General features: G+C 35.8%; 1 protein-coding gene across 1 annotated transcript in view; it reads left to right on the top strand.

Moving 5' to 3' along the window:
• LOC140150452 (SRC kinase signaling inhibitor 1-like) overlaps positions 1-17,414 on the top strand; it is a 569,935-nt gene that overhangs the window by 394,693 nt on the left and 157,828 nt on the right. Inside the window, exon 2 of the mRNA XM_072172468.1 lies at positions 387-586. Coding sequence (XP_072028569.1) covers positions 387-586 — 200 coding nt within the window. The remainder of the gene's footprint in view (positions 1-386; positions 587-17,414) is intronic.

Genomic DNA, 17,414 nt, shown 5'->3' with positions numbered 1-17,414 from the left:
AAATAAGTTTTATCATTCTATTTTTTTTTTAGGAATTCAGATCAAATATTTTTTTTGAATTAATTGTGAAATAAGCATTTATATATGACATGTATTGACTTTTCCCTAAAATTTAACTGCATGTACAATATATCTTAAATTGACCATTGTGAATATTGAAGGTGATTTTTGTTAAAGTCACAAAATTTAACGTACTGCAAAAATAAACTCAAGTACACAGTACTTGTGATCCATTCAAGCCTCTTATATTGTCATCCACACTGCAGCATCAATTCATTTATCTCTTGTTTTTTTTTTTTTTCTCTCTATCTCTCTCTCTGTCTTCTGCATCCCTCCCGTCTCTTTCCGTCTCTCTCTCATTACCACAATCTGTGTGGGCAATACAGGTCGCACTAAACCAGGGCTGCGAGTCAATCCCGAGTACTCCAGCAACGGGGTGAAAAATAAGAATAGGAGTCAGGAAGAGCCGACTCATTGTAACGAGGAAGTAGTGAGATTACGCAGAGAAATTGCTCGTAATAGCGACAGACGACACACGTTGGGAATATCACACGATGTTCATGCCAGAAAACAAGATCGCTTTAAGGTAAGTGGTGTTAACGCCAGACTTTACGTAAATAGAGATTTTGGAAAATTAACATCGGGATAATTGGATCATGTTTCAATTGTTTGCTTTGCTAGAAGATATCAATTGTGTTTGTCTATCGACGGAGCGGTCAAAGTTCTTTTTTATTATTCTTAGCTTGAATGGACGTATTCATCTGCTGTCATTGACGACAATTGAAGTGTATCAATAATTGGGTCTCCGAAGGCCAGACCGTGTTATATCAACTCGGACGTATTGGCGAGTAGTGATTTTTGTTTTAACGTCGATTAAAATGTAACCACCTGGGTAAATATTGCGGGGGCAGGGCTCAAAATAAACTGGGTACATCAAGGCAAATCTCAGTGAGCAGAAGCTGCAAATAAAATCAGTGTCGGTTAACAGATTTCAAGTCGGCTTAAAAATAGGCGTGTCTGAAAGTTAAAGTGCTGTCGAAGTGATGTGTTTATATTTAGCATGTGCGTGTTGTAGGGTGGTATTCAATAATATGGTATTGATTTATAAATCGGTAGATTTTTTGTACTGATAGGAATAAAACAGGTGTAAAAAGAAACTGTCAGGTTGTCAATTGTTGTGTTACACAGCCTTGAACCAATTTTGAACTTTTTTCTGTGTATAGAATATAAAGCATTGGGTTTCATATGATTTTGAGCTAAATTCAACTTACTTGAGGCTTTTATAAGTCGATAAAATTGTAAACAGTTTTTTTTTTGTTCCATATGTAGTTAGTCCAGGGTAGTTGTAGAATTATTGCTGCTACTGCTGAGAGGATTAGGGTTAGGTGAAAGCAATAATGTGTAATTTGCTCACAGCGACGCCCTCAATTTTTCTTGAAATTTCTACTTTTTGCACGATTGTAATACCCAATGACCATGGTGTACTAAAATATCTACCAAAAAAATGTTGACAACGTAAAGAAATCAGCAAGTTTAAAAAAACCCACCTCGGCTCACTTTTTGAAACTTGGTCCCATTTGTAAAAGGTACTGATTTAAACTTTATCATATTTACATCAATTTAAAACATTTCCAGAAGTGTTATGTATCTTTAATGTGCAGATGCGATATTAATTTGTAAGCTTTCTGGAACGACCTGAACGGTTATTATCTTGTTGCATGATAAGCCAATATCTTTTTGTGTTTTGTTTTATAATATCATGATTAATGATTGAATTAAACGAATAACAAGTAGGCTTGTTTGTAATCTTGTTGGAAACGCCGTCTTCTGTTGAAATAAAATAAAAACACTGATTTGCTATTGGTGTTCAAATGGGACCAAGTTTCAAAAAGTGAGCCGAGGTGGGTTTTTTTAAACTTGCTGATTTCTTTACGTTGTCAACGTTTTTTTTAGATTTCTTTTCTTTTTATGAATGTAGCCAAGCAGCTCCAAGCTTGGAAAGTCAGGTTATGAAGTGCACCATAAAACGAAAAATGGATGTTTGAAGTTGCCATTCTTGATTCATGACAATAAATAATTAAACAAAACTTTATCAGTCGTTTATTTTTTTTTTTTTTTCGTCACGCGTGACTGTAATTTTCATAGGCTTACACAATGATCAATAAACATTTTAATATACTTTAATTATTCAAGGCTACGTAAATATGTAAATAAAATGTAAATATGAACAACACACACCCAATGTTGACAATGCCAGAGAGACACACATAGAGTAAATCCGATTTAGGCCTACTTCATGTCGGAACTGGTAAATGCGCATATATTTAAGCCTATACTACGGAAGCGCCTAAATGCCCCAGATAATCGTGTTTTAATGTTGGTGGTTCTTTGTAGCCCTCAGGGCAATCTACTTGGCTATCCGAATTTCGCGGTTTGTGGTTCTTTGTAGTTCTTCGGGCAACCTAGTTGAATATTCCTATTAAGCGGCGGTTGTCGGCTATCTTTTGTGGTTTGTGGTTTTCATCAAGCCCTGCACTCTATCGGGAGCTAATTTATAGTTTAAGCTTGTTGAATATCCATATTTCGTGCTTTGTGGATCTTTGTAGCCCTGTGGGCAATCTAGTTGCATATCCAAATTTCGCGGTTTGTGGTTCTTTATAGCCCTCTTGGGCAATCTAGTTGGTATCAATATTAAGCGGCAGTTGTTGTTGATCTTTCGCGGTTTGTGGTTCTTTATAATCGAATAATCGATAGGCCTGCGGGCAATCTAATTGGATATCCCAATTTCGGGGTTTGTGGCTTTTGTAGTTGCCCAGCGGGCAATATAGTTGAATATCGTGGTTTGTGGTTTTAATTTCCCTCATCAAGCCCTGCCCTCTATCGGGAGCTAGTTTATAGTCTAAGCTTGTTGGATATCCGTATTTCGTGGTTTGTGATTCTTTATAATCGATAGGCCTGCGGGCAATCTAGTCTTTCGCGGTTTGTGGTTCTTTGTAATCTTTCGTGTTTTGTGGTTTTAATTTCCCTCGTCAAGTCCTGCTCTCTATCGGGAGCTAATTTGTAGTTTAAGCTTGTTGGATATCCATATTTCGTGGTTTGTGGTTCTTTGAAGCCCTGTGGGGCAATAGTTCCATATCCAAATTTCGCGGTTTGTGGTTCTTTATAGCCCTGCGGGGCAATATACTTGGATATCAATATTGAGCGGCAGTTGTTGGCGATCTTTCGCGGTTTGTGGTCTTAATTTGTTGGATATCCATATAATCGATATGCCTGCGGGCAATCTGGTTGGATATCCAAATTTCGCGGTTTGTAGTTCTTTTGCAGTCCCAAGGGGCAATCTAGTTGGATACCCCTATTAAGCGGCGGGTCGTCGGCGATCTTTCGCGTTTGTGATTTTAATTCCCTAATTAAGTCCTGCCCTTTAGCCCTGTGGGGAAATCTAGTTGGATATCAATATTCAGCGGCAGTTGTTGGCGATCTTTCGCGGTTTGTGATTTTCATTTATAATATTTATATCAAATATAATTTCAGTCTGAGCTGTGAACAGAGCCACTGATAAATAAATAATAAATAATAAATAAATTTCGTGTTTTAAATGACGAAGATGCCATGATAGTCAGGCATGGTGATAGCATCTGGATGGTGAAAGTAGGCCCAAGGCCTAGGCCTAAATGTGAATAAAAAATCAAACATGTTTGTTTGATGAAAAAAATAATAATATCAAAATAGCAATGGATGTTCGAAATGGTGTTATTCTTGATTTACGACAATAAATTGATTAATAAAACATTAAAAAAAAAAGTGGTGGGAAGTTTCGAACTTGAGCAAAAATTCATAAATGGATTAGAAGTCCATGGCCTTAACCACTTCGCCACGCTGACGTCCCGTTATTACGATGTGTGAAAGTGGAGTATTTATTAATATGAATATATGCTGTGGTCCGGAAAGAATAAAAGAATTGTGAAAAACTTGATTTTTTTTCGAATGGGGTCCAGAATTTGTATGTAGGGTATCCAGGAAAATGCCTGGGTATATTTGAAAGTGAATCTGAAAAATTAGTGCGACAGTGACAGCCATGTATGGCTGTAGCAGTGTCGAAAGATTGTGGATATCAGTATGATTAGCTATGATTTGCCACTAATTTTGGCTATGAAATACCGCGTGAAATAAAGCAAGAATGTTTGTTTATTATCAAACAATCGGATTGACTGTAAGATTCGTGTAACTTTTTGAAATAAAGAGTTATTAAAATATGACACTTTGGACAGTAAATACGATTTAGCATGGTTTTAGATATATTTTGTACCCAGCGAAAAATATCATAGAACAATAGCGTTTTGTTCCGTGTAAATATAGTCTCGCGGTGCATCTGTTTATTCTTCTTTATCAGTCGTTTTTTTTAAAACTTGCTGGTCAAGCTACCGCGTGACTCTAATACCCTGTGAAAGACTAAGCCTGAAGTTACAGTAAAATTTAAGGATTTTTAGATTAAAACTGAAGATCCCTGGTTTTATTTGCCGATTCCGCCATGGAGCCGGCTTTATAGTTAAATGGCGAAGTAGTTTTCATTCATTTTGGCTCATTATTTTGGCTTTAAAATGATCAGAAAACTGCATTTACAATTAATAGTAATAATATTATATTTTATTTTTTTGGCAAAGAATAAAAAAAATAAAATTTGGCCGAAATCAAGCATTATGACTTTAAGGGTTAGTGTTAGGTTCGATTCCCATGCTGGTACATTCCCTTTCAAGTTGAGTTGTGTGCTGGTCTGGATTTGTGTTTATTTGTTGTCATGTTTAATTGTAACACTTTGGGTTGGTAAACTGTTCATTCTTTGTGGTTAGTGTTAGGGTTATCAAGTGTTTCAGATTATGGTTTAGGTTAGATATTGTGGTTAGGGTAAGGATTATAAAAGAAATTGTAAAAAAATAAATTCTCAGATTTTGTTTTAAGGGGATTAATTTGAATAATTTTCAAAATAAATAATGTTGACATGCTCCCTCACTTCTATTTGCCAATACAAGAGTAGCAAAAATAGCCTCTTGACCAAGGTCTTGTTATGGATTATCAATCCAGCATGTGTATGCGTGTGATGCGTGCTTGTGTGGACTGTGCGTGGACATCCATGTTTTCTGCTTAATTCCACATGTGTCTGCATGGGTTAACCTTCTGTATACTGTAAAAGTGGTACGGTAATTTTCGCATGTGTGATTTTTTGTGCGCTGCCGATTTTGAACTACATTGCTTGTTTTAAATTTGGCGATTTTGAGTTTTCTTACATAGACATTAAAAGAACACCTGTACATTAAAAGGACATATTCGCGTGTTTTTATTTTCGAGGTAGCTGTGTTGTGCGCGAAAAGCGTGAAAATTAATGTTACACAAAAATTGTCACTTTTACAGTACTTGTTTTTAAGTTACCTATTTCAATCATTGTATTTATAAGTGTTTGCTTGAAATTTCTCATTTTTGTTGATTTTCAAATTAGGATTATATTCTGCAAATGTTTACATCATTTTTGACAAATATGCAAGAAAATAATAAGATTAACAGGGAATCCTAACATTTTCTGATAGATTTCCGCAGTTATATTCTGTGACATACAAAGATATTTGTCAACTCTCTCCACACAGGTGTCGACTACAGATGACAAGTTCCAAAATTTCTTTTAAAATTTTAAAAATTTCAGAATTTTACATTTTCATGACCATATTTGGAATTAGAATGAAAAATGCATTAAAATGAGTACAAACAAGCCTAGTATTGGTTTGGTTTTTGATATAGCTCTTGATATTTTGAGAAATTTTCTCAAAACTTGCTATGTTGAAGCATAATGGCAGCATGGAAAGTATTAAAGGTGAACCTCATTGAAAATAAAGTTATATATCAATGGAAAGCTTATGATGTCAGGAAGCAGAAAAGAATATTGTGTATTTGCATAGCGTGCCAGGCTAGACATAATCTCCAGGCAAAGATTGGATATTGGCCCCCCCCCCCTAGATTACAAAACGAAATCGTTCAAATTGGGCGCTTTCGTTGATGACGTCAGCCCAGGGACACACAGTTACTTCCGGGCAGGCGCGTAGCAAGCGGGGGGACAGGGTGGACAAAGTCCATGGGCCCCGAGGGTTCGGGGGCCCCAGGCAAAAGAGAAAATGAAATAAGTGATGATTAAGGATATGCTAAAAGCAGGGCCAAAGAGAATTTACCCTGGACATGCCAAAATTTGGAGGCCCCAAACTCACCGTGAGGAAGGTGTGTATGTGCACTCAAGAGGCCAAGTTTGGTTTACAAATTGTGGGTCTACTATAATAAGATCGACAGTGGTGGCAGAAGCATTGCAAATTAGAGGGAGATAAGCATATTTTGTTCCGATCTTACCATGACATTTGCGCGCGAAATAATTTCAGACCATTTTAGCCCAAAATGAAGGTGAATTTTACTATGTGATGGGCTAGTATGATATATAAAATTTTGAGTACTTCGCGCATATATGCGCGAAGCACTCAAAATTTTGTAATTTTGCCATATTTTGATCCAAAACATGCTGTTGTTGGGCTAAGAAGAACATGCACATGGCAATTAAGGGGAAGGGCTCTAGCCCAATGGAAATCCGGCCATGCTAAAAGGGGCCCGCACTGTTTCTTGTCCATGGGCCCCCGGGGCTCTTGCTACGCCCTGCTTCCGGGTTTGATTGTAAACACAATGTCCGTGTATTACTGTGGCATGCATCGGGCCAATGCACGAATTCAGTCATTGTCAACTTACTTTACATGAAAAATATCTTCAATAAAATGAAGAAAATATCATGATCAAATTAAGAATGAAGTTCCTGAATAAAGTGTGTGGATTTAAAAATGGGAAAAGTGCTGGCCGGGGTGATTTGGGATAGGCCAAGCCATCCACGATATGCAGGGAATATTACAGTAAAGCACGAAGAGCGAAGATTCGCCGAAGAACCGGAATAAAAACAGATTACAAGAAAATAACTGCTAGTGCTACCAGTTCAGATCGTCACACCAAGTTGAGATGAACTTATCACAATGAGAAAATGAAGGAATAGAATAAGGTACATGTACAGGATTTTTGAATTATTTCTTAGCTTTACAACCGGTCATGTATGATAGGCGAACTCGTATATAGATACATACTGGATGAGCTCAGTGACTGACTGAGTCTCACTACGCCGAGTGTTCAGTATCCGCGACTGTACTGTACTTGCAGACAAAATGACCAATTTGATATTCACATTCTGATATTTCCAACTTATTGCTACTTCATCAGCAAAATTTATTCCTGTAAATGTTCCAAATATAAGGGAACGATTGATCAAATTTGCTGAAACACCCCATGAAACACGGAGGACGAAGCCCCGATGCGACTCGCAGTGTTTGTGCATATCCGTCCCTGCACTTCAGCAGCAATTTACGCATCGTGTTCGGTAATCCATAAAACATGAATGTTTCACTTTTTCAGTACCGTACACTGATTGTACTATCATTAAAGAATCATGACACAAGTGACAATATTTTAATTTTATTCAGATTTCCATAAAATAACGGTCTACTAAGCCTAAATTGTATTTATTTTATAAAGTATCTGCCCGAGTATCTGTTTCTTTCAATCTCGATTGTGTGGAAAGAATGTATTACCGCAATACGCTAAATATGAAAACCTTTATATGGACTGCATTTGATGAAATTGGCGGTTTTTTTATTAATTTTTGGATTACTGCAAGAAGATATTTTTTTAATCAGACATTTTACAATGAATCAAGAATATATAGGGAATGTCACAAACTAATATTTAATTTGTTATTCGATCATGTTTATTCAGTCCATGACATGAACGGTAGCAGCAAGCATTTGCGCATGGGACTGATCCCAGCGCGAAATTCAAACTCAAGAGTTATACCCAGCCAGTGATGACTGATTTTGTCAAAAATTTACGGAAAATTTATGTGTTGACAATAATTCTATTATTTCTAATATATATAGAAGGAACCAGCAACTTGAAGATTCCTCTAATTTCAAGCTTTATTGTGAAAATCAGACTTGCCGGGCAGCTTCCAAAGTACAGGAAGCAAGTCTTGTTTACACGCTTCCGAGTAAGATCACGTGATCAAGTGAACCCTGAGCTTACGTCACGAGCATTCCCAAGGTCATAGACGATTGATTTGGGTGCTTTTTGGCGCTTAAAAAGACCAAAAATTCAATCATTTTTTAATTTTTCAGCTTTATTGGCCATCAAAAATCGGAAAAATAATTTTTAATATCCTGACATCATAAGCTTTCCATTGATATATAACTTTATTTTCAATGAGGTTCACCTTTAAGGGCTTCAACTATAAATTTAATTGATTGGAAGTTTGTTCAAGGGTAGATCTCATTACCCTTTAATCAACTTAATTTCTCAAGAATATCCAGCATGTATAAAAACCAAATGTTATCATAAACATAATAAGTGAAGTGCATTCTTTCATGTTCTATGATGAATAAACATCTAAAGTGGAATGTCCTATACACCACTAAAGCTATGGCATGTTTGATAACTTGATCCACTTCTGTGAGTGCTTCCCATAGAGCAGTTCCAACGCCTTTTCTCCAAAACGCAATCTCCTCGTTCATCCTTTGGATTTGTTCGGTATTACACAAAAAGGCATGGATTATTTGGTCTTTGCTCATTTTTTTTACATGCATACACATTCTTGGGTGAATGAATCCACCTCTGTATATAACCGTATATCAGCATGCCAACCTTGAGAATTTAGAATGCAATGTTGGCCTCCCTTTTTTTCATTCTTTTAACTTCTCATATATCCGTATTCCAGATTATTCAAAATTCCAGTGCTAAGTTCTTCACCGGTAACAACAACATCTGACACATCTGCCCTTCCCTGTTTAGAATAAGCTATTCCATTTAAAATCTATACACCCTCTGTGGAATGCATTACCATATCTCCCACACAGGGGGGTGTAGATTTCAAATGGAGTTATCCATTTAGGTTACCCCCATTTGAAATTCACACTCCCTGTGTGGAAGATGGAAGGTCATGTATTCCATAAGGGGTGTAAGGATTTCAACTGGAATAGCACAATGCTGATCCTACCTTTGATGAGACAACCAGCCTCACACCTTGTGAAATAGTATATTTTGTGGGCAACAAATGCTCAGATTTTGCTCCTTCCTCCCTCTCAGTTTGCCCTCCACTATAAGGGCCAATCCGCTTGAAATGTGTAGGGACAGTTGGCATTAATTGTCAAAAAGTGGCTGAAAAGAAAAAAAAGGGTAATTTTGCCCCTGTCCCCCCAAGATTGACACCCATGCCCTCCCCTAGTGCTTCTCAACTGAAAACATTTCTGCCCCCCCCACCCTGATAGTCTGTGAATTCCACATAAAGCAGCCATATCTCTTGTAACGTAACTTTACACAGCGTATAAATCGTCCCCCTCACCATCCCACTATTTGAAATGCTAGTGATGTGTGTTGATTGTGAGTGAAGAGCATGTCAAATTTCCCAATAAAGTGCATTTATTCAGTAATAGTAAGCATATTACACTGCAAAAAGTGTGTTTAGGAATTAAACACTTTTCTAAACACTATCTTGCACCATGTTTTTAAACATGTTTAAATGCTACACATGTTTAGGAATTTGATGGGCTGTGTTTAGAAATTTGACATTGGTGTTTAGGAATCAAACATGTTTAGAAACGTGGTGCAAGAAAAGTGTTTTATTCCTAAAAACCAATGTCAAATTCCAAAACATCATGTGTTAAATTCCTAAACACATACCCATCAAATTCCTAAACATGTGTAGCATTTAAACATGTTTAAAAACATGGTGCAAGATAGTGTTTAGAAAAGTTTTTAATTCCTAAACACACTTTTTTTATTTTTTTGTCTGCACACACACCATCACATCAAGTGCCCTCTAGATGGAGCGGTTAGTAGCTATATATCAGGCCTGGCTGCCACTATAGGGTTTAGGAATCAAGCATGTTTAGAATGTGGTGCAAGAAAAGTGTTTAATTCCTAAACACGCTTTTTGCAGTGTAGCATCTGTTTCACACATACTATTGCTAACATATTACCCTTGAATTACTGTTAAAGAGATCATTTTTACACAATAAATTGTTTGTATTCTTAACAATTTTGTACATTTCTTGCCCATTTTAAATTTGTTTAATTTAAAGGTTTTTTCATGGACTTATATATTAAGTTAACTTGTTTGCATATTATTAATTTTGCACAATATAGGCTTAGAAGAACACAAAATGTGTGAAAATTATTGAAGTATGAAAATGTGTAATTTAACAGTATGAACAAGTGTTAGTATGTTCTTCTGACAAATTGTGAGATATCCATGTGAATAAGGGTGTGTGGGTTAGCCTATAGTGTGGGATGACTTGAAACATGCTAAACATTGTGGTACAAGTTTGGTGTTATCTTCGGAAGATAGTATACAATTTCTGTTATTTATGTGATGTTGTGTGTTGTAGTTACACTTTAGAGAACGAAGTGTGTGTGGGTGACTGAAAGTGAAAACTAAATACTGTGGCACAATTGTGGTGCTATCTTCAGAAGATAGCTTATAAATGAATACCATATTTCCTTGAATAGTCGCCCCTTCAAATAAATGCCTCCACCACTTTTTTCATCCAAGATGTTTCAAAAAATTAATGCTGACTTTTCCTTGCTAACTTGTGTAGTAGTAAGCTCACCAAGTTACACACATGGTCGATAGTAGCGTCGATAATTGGCAAAATCTGGGTGGAAACCCAGAAGTAAACCTCAAGTCAGTGTTCCTAAGTTCATAATTTGTCATTTCAGCATGAGTTTTAAGCTTACCTAATGATTTTAATGGGAATTATCATTCTAAAAACGACCTCTAATAAATGCCCCTGTTTGAAAACTGCAACGCTCCTGGGGGCGACTATTCGAGGAAATACATTATTTCAAAACTAGAATAATAAATATTTGAAATGTTATTTAAATAATGGTACCATAAAGAAGTATACTGAGATGCTTTTGATGAAGCGTGTGGATGACTTGAATACCTTTAAATATTATGGCTCAAATTTGGTGTTGTGCTATCTTCAGAAGATAGCATACAAATTATTGTATTACTTATAATAGTTGTATGGTGCAGGTGCTCTCTGTTGTACTACAGAAAAGAGTGTGAGTGTGTAGCTAAATATTGTGGAAAAATATTATGGTGCTATCTTCAGAAGATAGCAGTTAAATGGTGTGTAACAGAAGATAGCATATAAATAAACACTGCAAAGCAAATAACTTCTTTCAGTCAATCTTGCTGTTATGGTGCCATATGTGTAAATATGAAAGAATTATTCCAAGGCACTTTTGATCAAGTATGTATGTATATGTGATGACTAGCTAAATATTGTGGAACCATTTTGGTGCTATCGTCAGAAGATAGCATACAGATAAACACTTCAAAACAAATAACCTCAATCAGTTGATCGTTACATTATTTATGATGCCATATATTTTGCCAGAGAAAAGGTCCAAAGCTGGAGGCACTTTTGAGTAATAGTGTGTGAATGGTTGTAGCTAAATATTTTCACACAATTTTTAAACACTTTAAAACAAGTAACGTCAATCAGTAAATTCAAGATTCTCTTCCATCAAGTATGTGTGGATGATTGTAGCCAAATATTGTTTGTGGAATAGTTTAGGTGCTATCTTCAGAAGATACAATATAAACACTTTAAACAAATATTAATCTCAATCAGTCAATCTTACTGTTAGTTTTATAGTGCCATATGTTAAAGTATGAAAGAAGTATTACAGGGCACTTAGTGTGGGTGACTGTAGCTAAATATTGTGGAACAAATTTGTATTATCTTCCTGAGAAAGCATATAAACAAACAGTTCAAAACAAGTAAGACCATAATCAGTCAATCCTAATGTTATTTATATGATGACATATATTTTTATTAGAGACAAGTGTTTAGATGCATTTTGCTCAATAGTGTGTGGTGACTGTAGCTATCAATTTTGTTTAACAATAAATGTTGGTGTTATCATTAGAAGATTGCATATAAATAACCTGAATTAGTCAATCTTTATATTATTTACATGATGTCATTTGTTTACTGTCAAACAAATGTTCAGATGCACATGTAATCAAGTTTGTGTGGGTGGTTGTAGCTAAATAATTGTTGTGACACAATGATATTTATATGCTATCTTCAGAAGATAACATATAAATAAACATGTCTAAATAAATATAACTGCATACAGTCAATGTTATTTATATCATGCCATATATTTTGCTGGAGACAAGTGCTCAGAGTCAGGCACACTTTTGATGAATAGCGTGTCCGTGACTATATAAATAAATAGCTAAATATTGTGACACAATTTTAGTGTTATCTTCAGAAGATAGCATATAAATAACAACTCAAAACATTAACTACATGTTATTTGTATGATGCCATATATTTTGCTGACAAACATTTGATCAATAATGTGTGGGTGACTGTGTAAATAAATAGCTACCGTATTTCGTCAAATAGTCGCCCCCCTCAAATAAACGCCCCCACCACTTTTTTCATCCAAGATGTTTCAAAAATGCTGATATTTCCATGCTATCTTGTGTAATAAGCTTACCAAGTTGCGCACATGGTCGATAATAGCGTCAATAATTGGCGAAAATCTGGATCAGAAATCCGGAAGTGAGCCAGAAGTCAGTGTTTCTAGTTCATAGTTCGTCATTTTAGCATGTGTTTTTAGTTTACCTAATGGTTTTAACAGGAATTATCGTTCTAAAATTGACCTTGAATAAACGCCCCCCCCCTTGGGAAAATGTAACGCCCCCGGGGGCGTTTATTTGACGAAAATACGGTAAATATTGTGACACAATTTCGATCTTGTCTTCAGAAGATAACATATAAATAAACACTTCAAAACATTAACTGCATGTTATTTATTTGATGCCATATATTCTGCTGAAGACAATTATTCAGACAAACTTTTGTGTGGGTGACTGTATAAGGGATGACCGGTTAATAAATAGTTACACAGCCGTGACGTTAGTTTACATTTACATTTACCATTACATTTACTCTAGCACTCACATGCTTACATCGATTTTGACCTAACTTGGTCACAATGATCATTGACCATGCCCCTACATGTCACATGAAACTTGTAGGGTCAAAGGTCACGAGGGGTCATAGGGGTCAAAATGTGATTTCTACTAAAATGCATCTTCTCCCACAACTTACGTGGGACAGCAACCCCACTTGCACACATGTATTGCTATTACCCAGTGTCTATGTGGTGTACACAGATTTGGGGTCAAAGGTCATTAAGGGGTCACTTCCAGTATAAAACGAAAAACCTTCAAAAATTTTTATTAGCTAAATAAAACATAGCACAGTAACGGTATGTTCACATATGATCTGCAGTCACCCAATGTACATGTGGTATTTTTTTTTATTTGGGGTCAAAGCTCATTAAGGGGTCACTTCCGGTATAAAACGAAATACCTTTAAAATGCATCTTCTTCCACAGATTCTGTAGGACAGAGATGCCACTTGCACACATGCATTGTTATTACTTAGTGTCTATGGGGTGTACACAGATTTGGGGTCAAAGGTCATTAAGGGGTCACTTCCGGTATAAAACGAAATACCTTCAAAAATTTTTATTAGCTAAGTAAAACATGGGACAGTAACGGTATGTTCACACATGATCTGCAGTCACCCAATGTATATGTGGTATTTTTTATTTGGGGTCAAATCTCATTAAGAGGTCACTTCCGGTATAAAACGAAATACCTTTAAAATGCATCTTCTTCCACAGATTCTGTAGGACAGAGACGCCACTTGCACACATGCATTGTTATTACCCAGTGTCTATGGGGTGTACACAGATTTGGGGTCAAAGGTCATTAAGGGGTCACTTCCGTATAAAACGAAAAACCTTCAAAATTTTTTATTTGCTAAGAAAAACATAGGACAGTAACGGTATGTTCACACATGAATTGTGGTTACCCAGTTTATATGTGGTATTATTTTATTTGGGGTCAAAGGTCATTAAGGGGTCACTTCCGTATAAAAACGAAATACCTTTAAAATGCTTCTTCTTCCACAAATTACGTAGGACAGTGACGCCACTTGCACACATGCATTGTTATAACACAGTGTCTATATGGTGTACACACATTTGGGGTCAATGGTCAGTAAGGAGTCACTTCCGGTATAAAACGATATACCTTCAAAATGGCCCTTCTGCCACAAAAAACATAGCAAAGTGATGCCACGTGGACACGTGCATTGACATTAGCCAATGTCTATGGGGTTTTCATATAATTTGGGGTCAAAGGTGATTAAGGGGTCACCACACGGCTGTGTTCGTGGTCTTAGACCACAGCTAAGTCTAGTTAAATATTGTGACACAATTTTAGTGTTATCTTCAGAAGATAGCATGTAAGTAAACTCTTCAAAACAAATAGCCTCAACCATGCACTGATTTGTCATGTTTTGAATATCATGCCATAAGTTAGGCACCGGAGTTTCGCGCGATTTAAAACGGCAAAATGCGCGGCCGGTTTTTTATAAAGCGCGAAAATTCAAGTCAAAAAGCGCGAAAATGCGTTTTCCAGTATTTACCCTGCTGCTAGTCAAAAACTTGCGTCCAGACAGATTTTTGTGCGTCCATCTGAAATTCACGATTATGACGATACACACGTACCCCGGGTCTACACCTCATCAAATGTTGATTGTTAAAAAAAATAAAAGTGCATTTTCGCCGTGATATTCCATCTCCGTTCATTATGATAATTTTTCTCATTTCTGTGTCAGTTTTGGTCCGAAACGTGGTCAAAAACAGGTGCAAAAATATGAGCAAAGTCTGTCAATCTTTTGCAATTTTCGTTCGTACTTTCACTTCCGCATTTCTTTTTTTAAATTAACGTGGTGTTGATGCTACAAAAACTAAAACACGCGCTACCACAAATAATACGAAAAAGGGGTTATCATTTGGATTTTGTCTTTAAAATTGCTTTTATTCATCGTAACAATAATACTAATAAAGGAAACCTAGATTATTTATGAGAAAATAAACTTAAAATATTAAAAATTGAATATTGTCAGGTTGTGATAAATAATCAAATAAACATTAACCGCACGTTAGCGTGCACGTAAACAAATCAATCGGGACTTCCGATCCCCAGGCCAGCGATCGTTCGGAAAGCATGCAAAAAGTGCACGATTTCCTGACGTTGCATTTACAAATATTGCAGAATTTACTTCAATTCTCAGCAGGTGGGTCGCAATGACGCACACTAATGGGAAGCCTGTTATGTTGTAAAAAGGTTATTATTGGTAGGTATGTCACAGTGGCTGCACAATAATTCTGCTACACTGTGCATGCAAGCATAACAGTGAATTGAAAAGGGCGCGCTTCAAATTTGGCCAATTTTAGAAAACATCCATGTCGATAAATGAATTTCTTCATATGCTTCATTTATCCAAATTGTTTGAATTTTTAATATATGGTGTGTGAAGCCTTCCCGAGGCTACCATCGGGTCCCCCAAAATTAAAAATTGTTTTGTTTAAGAACTACTGCCTGTTTTTATGGATTTTTGAAGATCGCTCATAAATCAGTAAATATAGGCCTACTGAAGTAAAGGAACTACCACCATTTAGCTGAAATACTAATCTTTCTTAGCATGTAAATTAATTCCGTGACAACAAATGAAACACTTCCCTAAAACCAGTTGAAGCAAAACATTAATCAATGTTTTTTTAGGGAGTAATTTTCCAAACCACAATAGCTCTAAGCCATTGTGTGTGTCCAAGGCCATACTATTTTTTGTATACGCGGTACAGTAAAATTGCTGTTCATTTTACCGATTATCCTCCCATGTTAATCCAGATGACAAAATGTTAATTTAAAGTCTCATTGCATTGCAACTGAATTTTAATTTTTACTTTTCGGACTTGGCTTTGAGTAATGGTGACACATACCATGTTTACAGTAAAAATGAAAATTATATTCCAGACACCGTCAAAATGTCAAACTTTTAATTTTTTTGTATTGTTTTTAAATAATTAACTGCAGTTCATTTATTCAACCTCATAACAGGATCATACTTAAAGATTTATGATGAATGAACAGACGTTCATTAAATATTGAAAAAAAACCCAAAATTACTCATGCCTAATTTGCATAATAATATCATAAATACATAATTAGCTGTAATTACCTAATTTGCATAATTAATTACTTTTTGTGTATTTTTGTCATCAATTGAAAGAACTTTGTATACATATGTGTGCAAAAAAAACCGCACCTTTATATCATGTACGGTTTTCTATTGGCATCAATTTTGCATATTAATAAGCTGAACTTAGTCATTTTTTGAGATTTAATTTGTCTGCAGATTGGCCGAAATGGCTAAAATAGTATATTTGATTAATTTATTATAATTATTCAATGATGGATTTTTTAATTTTGTTTTCTGTAACGAAGTCAGGAAAGATAGGCATTTAACATGTGCTATTTAAATTAACGCTGTTTTTCCAAGCAAGCGTCCAAATAAACCTTCAAAATCTCGAAATGTGCCAATTTTGTCATTACAGCCATTTGTGGCAGGATTTCATTCCATCTACGAGCATCTTTAAATTGACATTACATCACAATGCATTGACCGATTTCAATTCTGTTTTTTGATTTTTGATGCTTTAATAAAGCTTAATAATGTAGGAACATTAAATAACGCGTTTCTGCTGCGATTATTTTTGAGGTGATATACCTATTATTGGTGAATTTACATTGAAAAGTAGTGTGTTTGGCAAAATTCTCAAAATTCACGATGGACCACCAAAATCGCTGATGGACCCCCAAAATCGTGATTTTTTAAGCTTTTTTGTGATCATGTGAAACTCCGGTGCCTACCATAAGTGTGTTCTAAGAAGTGTTCAGATGAAAGTAAATGCCCGAGTGATTTGGATATGAAAATTGGTTCTGGTCAGAATTTCTTCTAAATACACCTGATCATAATTTGCAAGTTATAATTCTCAAGACATATGCTCAGGGACAGGGAGTTGCTTGTATTTCCACAGCATCTGGTGTTAGGATATTTACAGGATAATCTTTCCATCCTCTGACCTCCTCCCCATATAGGAATTGTGGAGGCATGCCAAACAACAGCCTTTTACATTCTTGTATTTAAAATATTGTGCTAAATAAAGCTTGTCAAGTTAAAAGGAACAATAACATTGGTAATTTACTCAACCAGATAACCCTGAACTTCATCAAAAGATGGATTTGGGCATTTTTAGAACAACCATAAATGTGCTGTGCTAATACATGGAAAATACAACCATAAAAGACATTAAATGGAGACATCATTTAAGATGAAAGTAGAGTAAAAGTG

The sequence above is a fragment of the Amphiura filiformis genome, chromosome 4 (assembly GCF_039555335.1).
Source record: "Amphiura filiformis chromosome 4, Afil_fr2py, whole genome shotgun sequence".
Classification (NCBI taxonomy): Eukaryota; Metazoa; Echinodermata; class Ophiuroidea; order Amphilepidida; family Amphiuridae; genus Amphiura; species Amphiura filiformis.
This window is presented reverse-complemented; position numbering and strand designations above follow the sequence as displayed.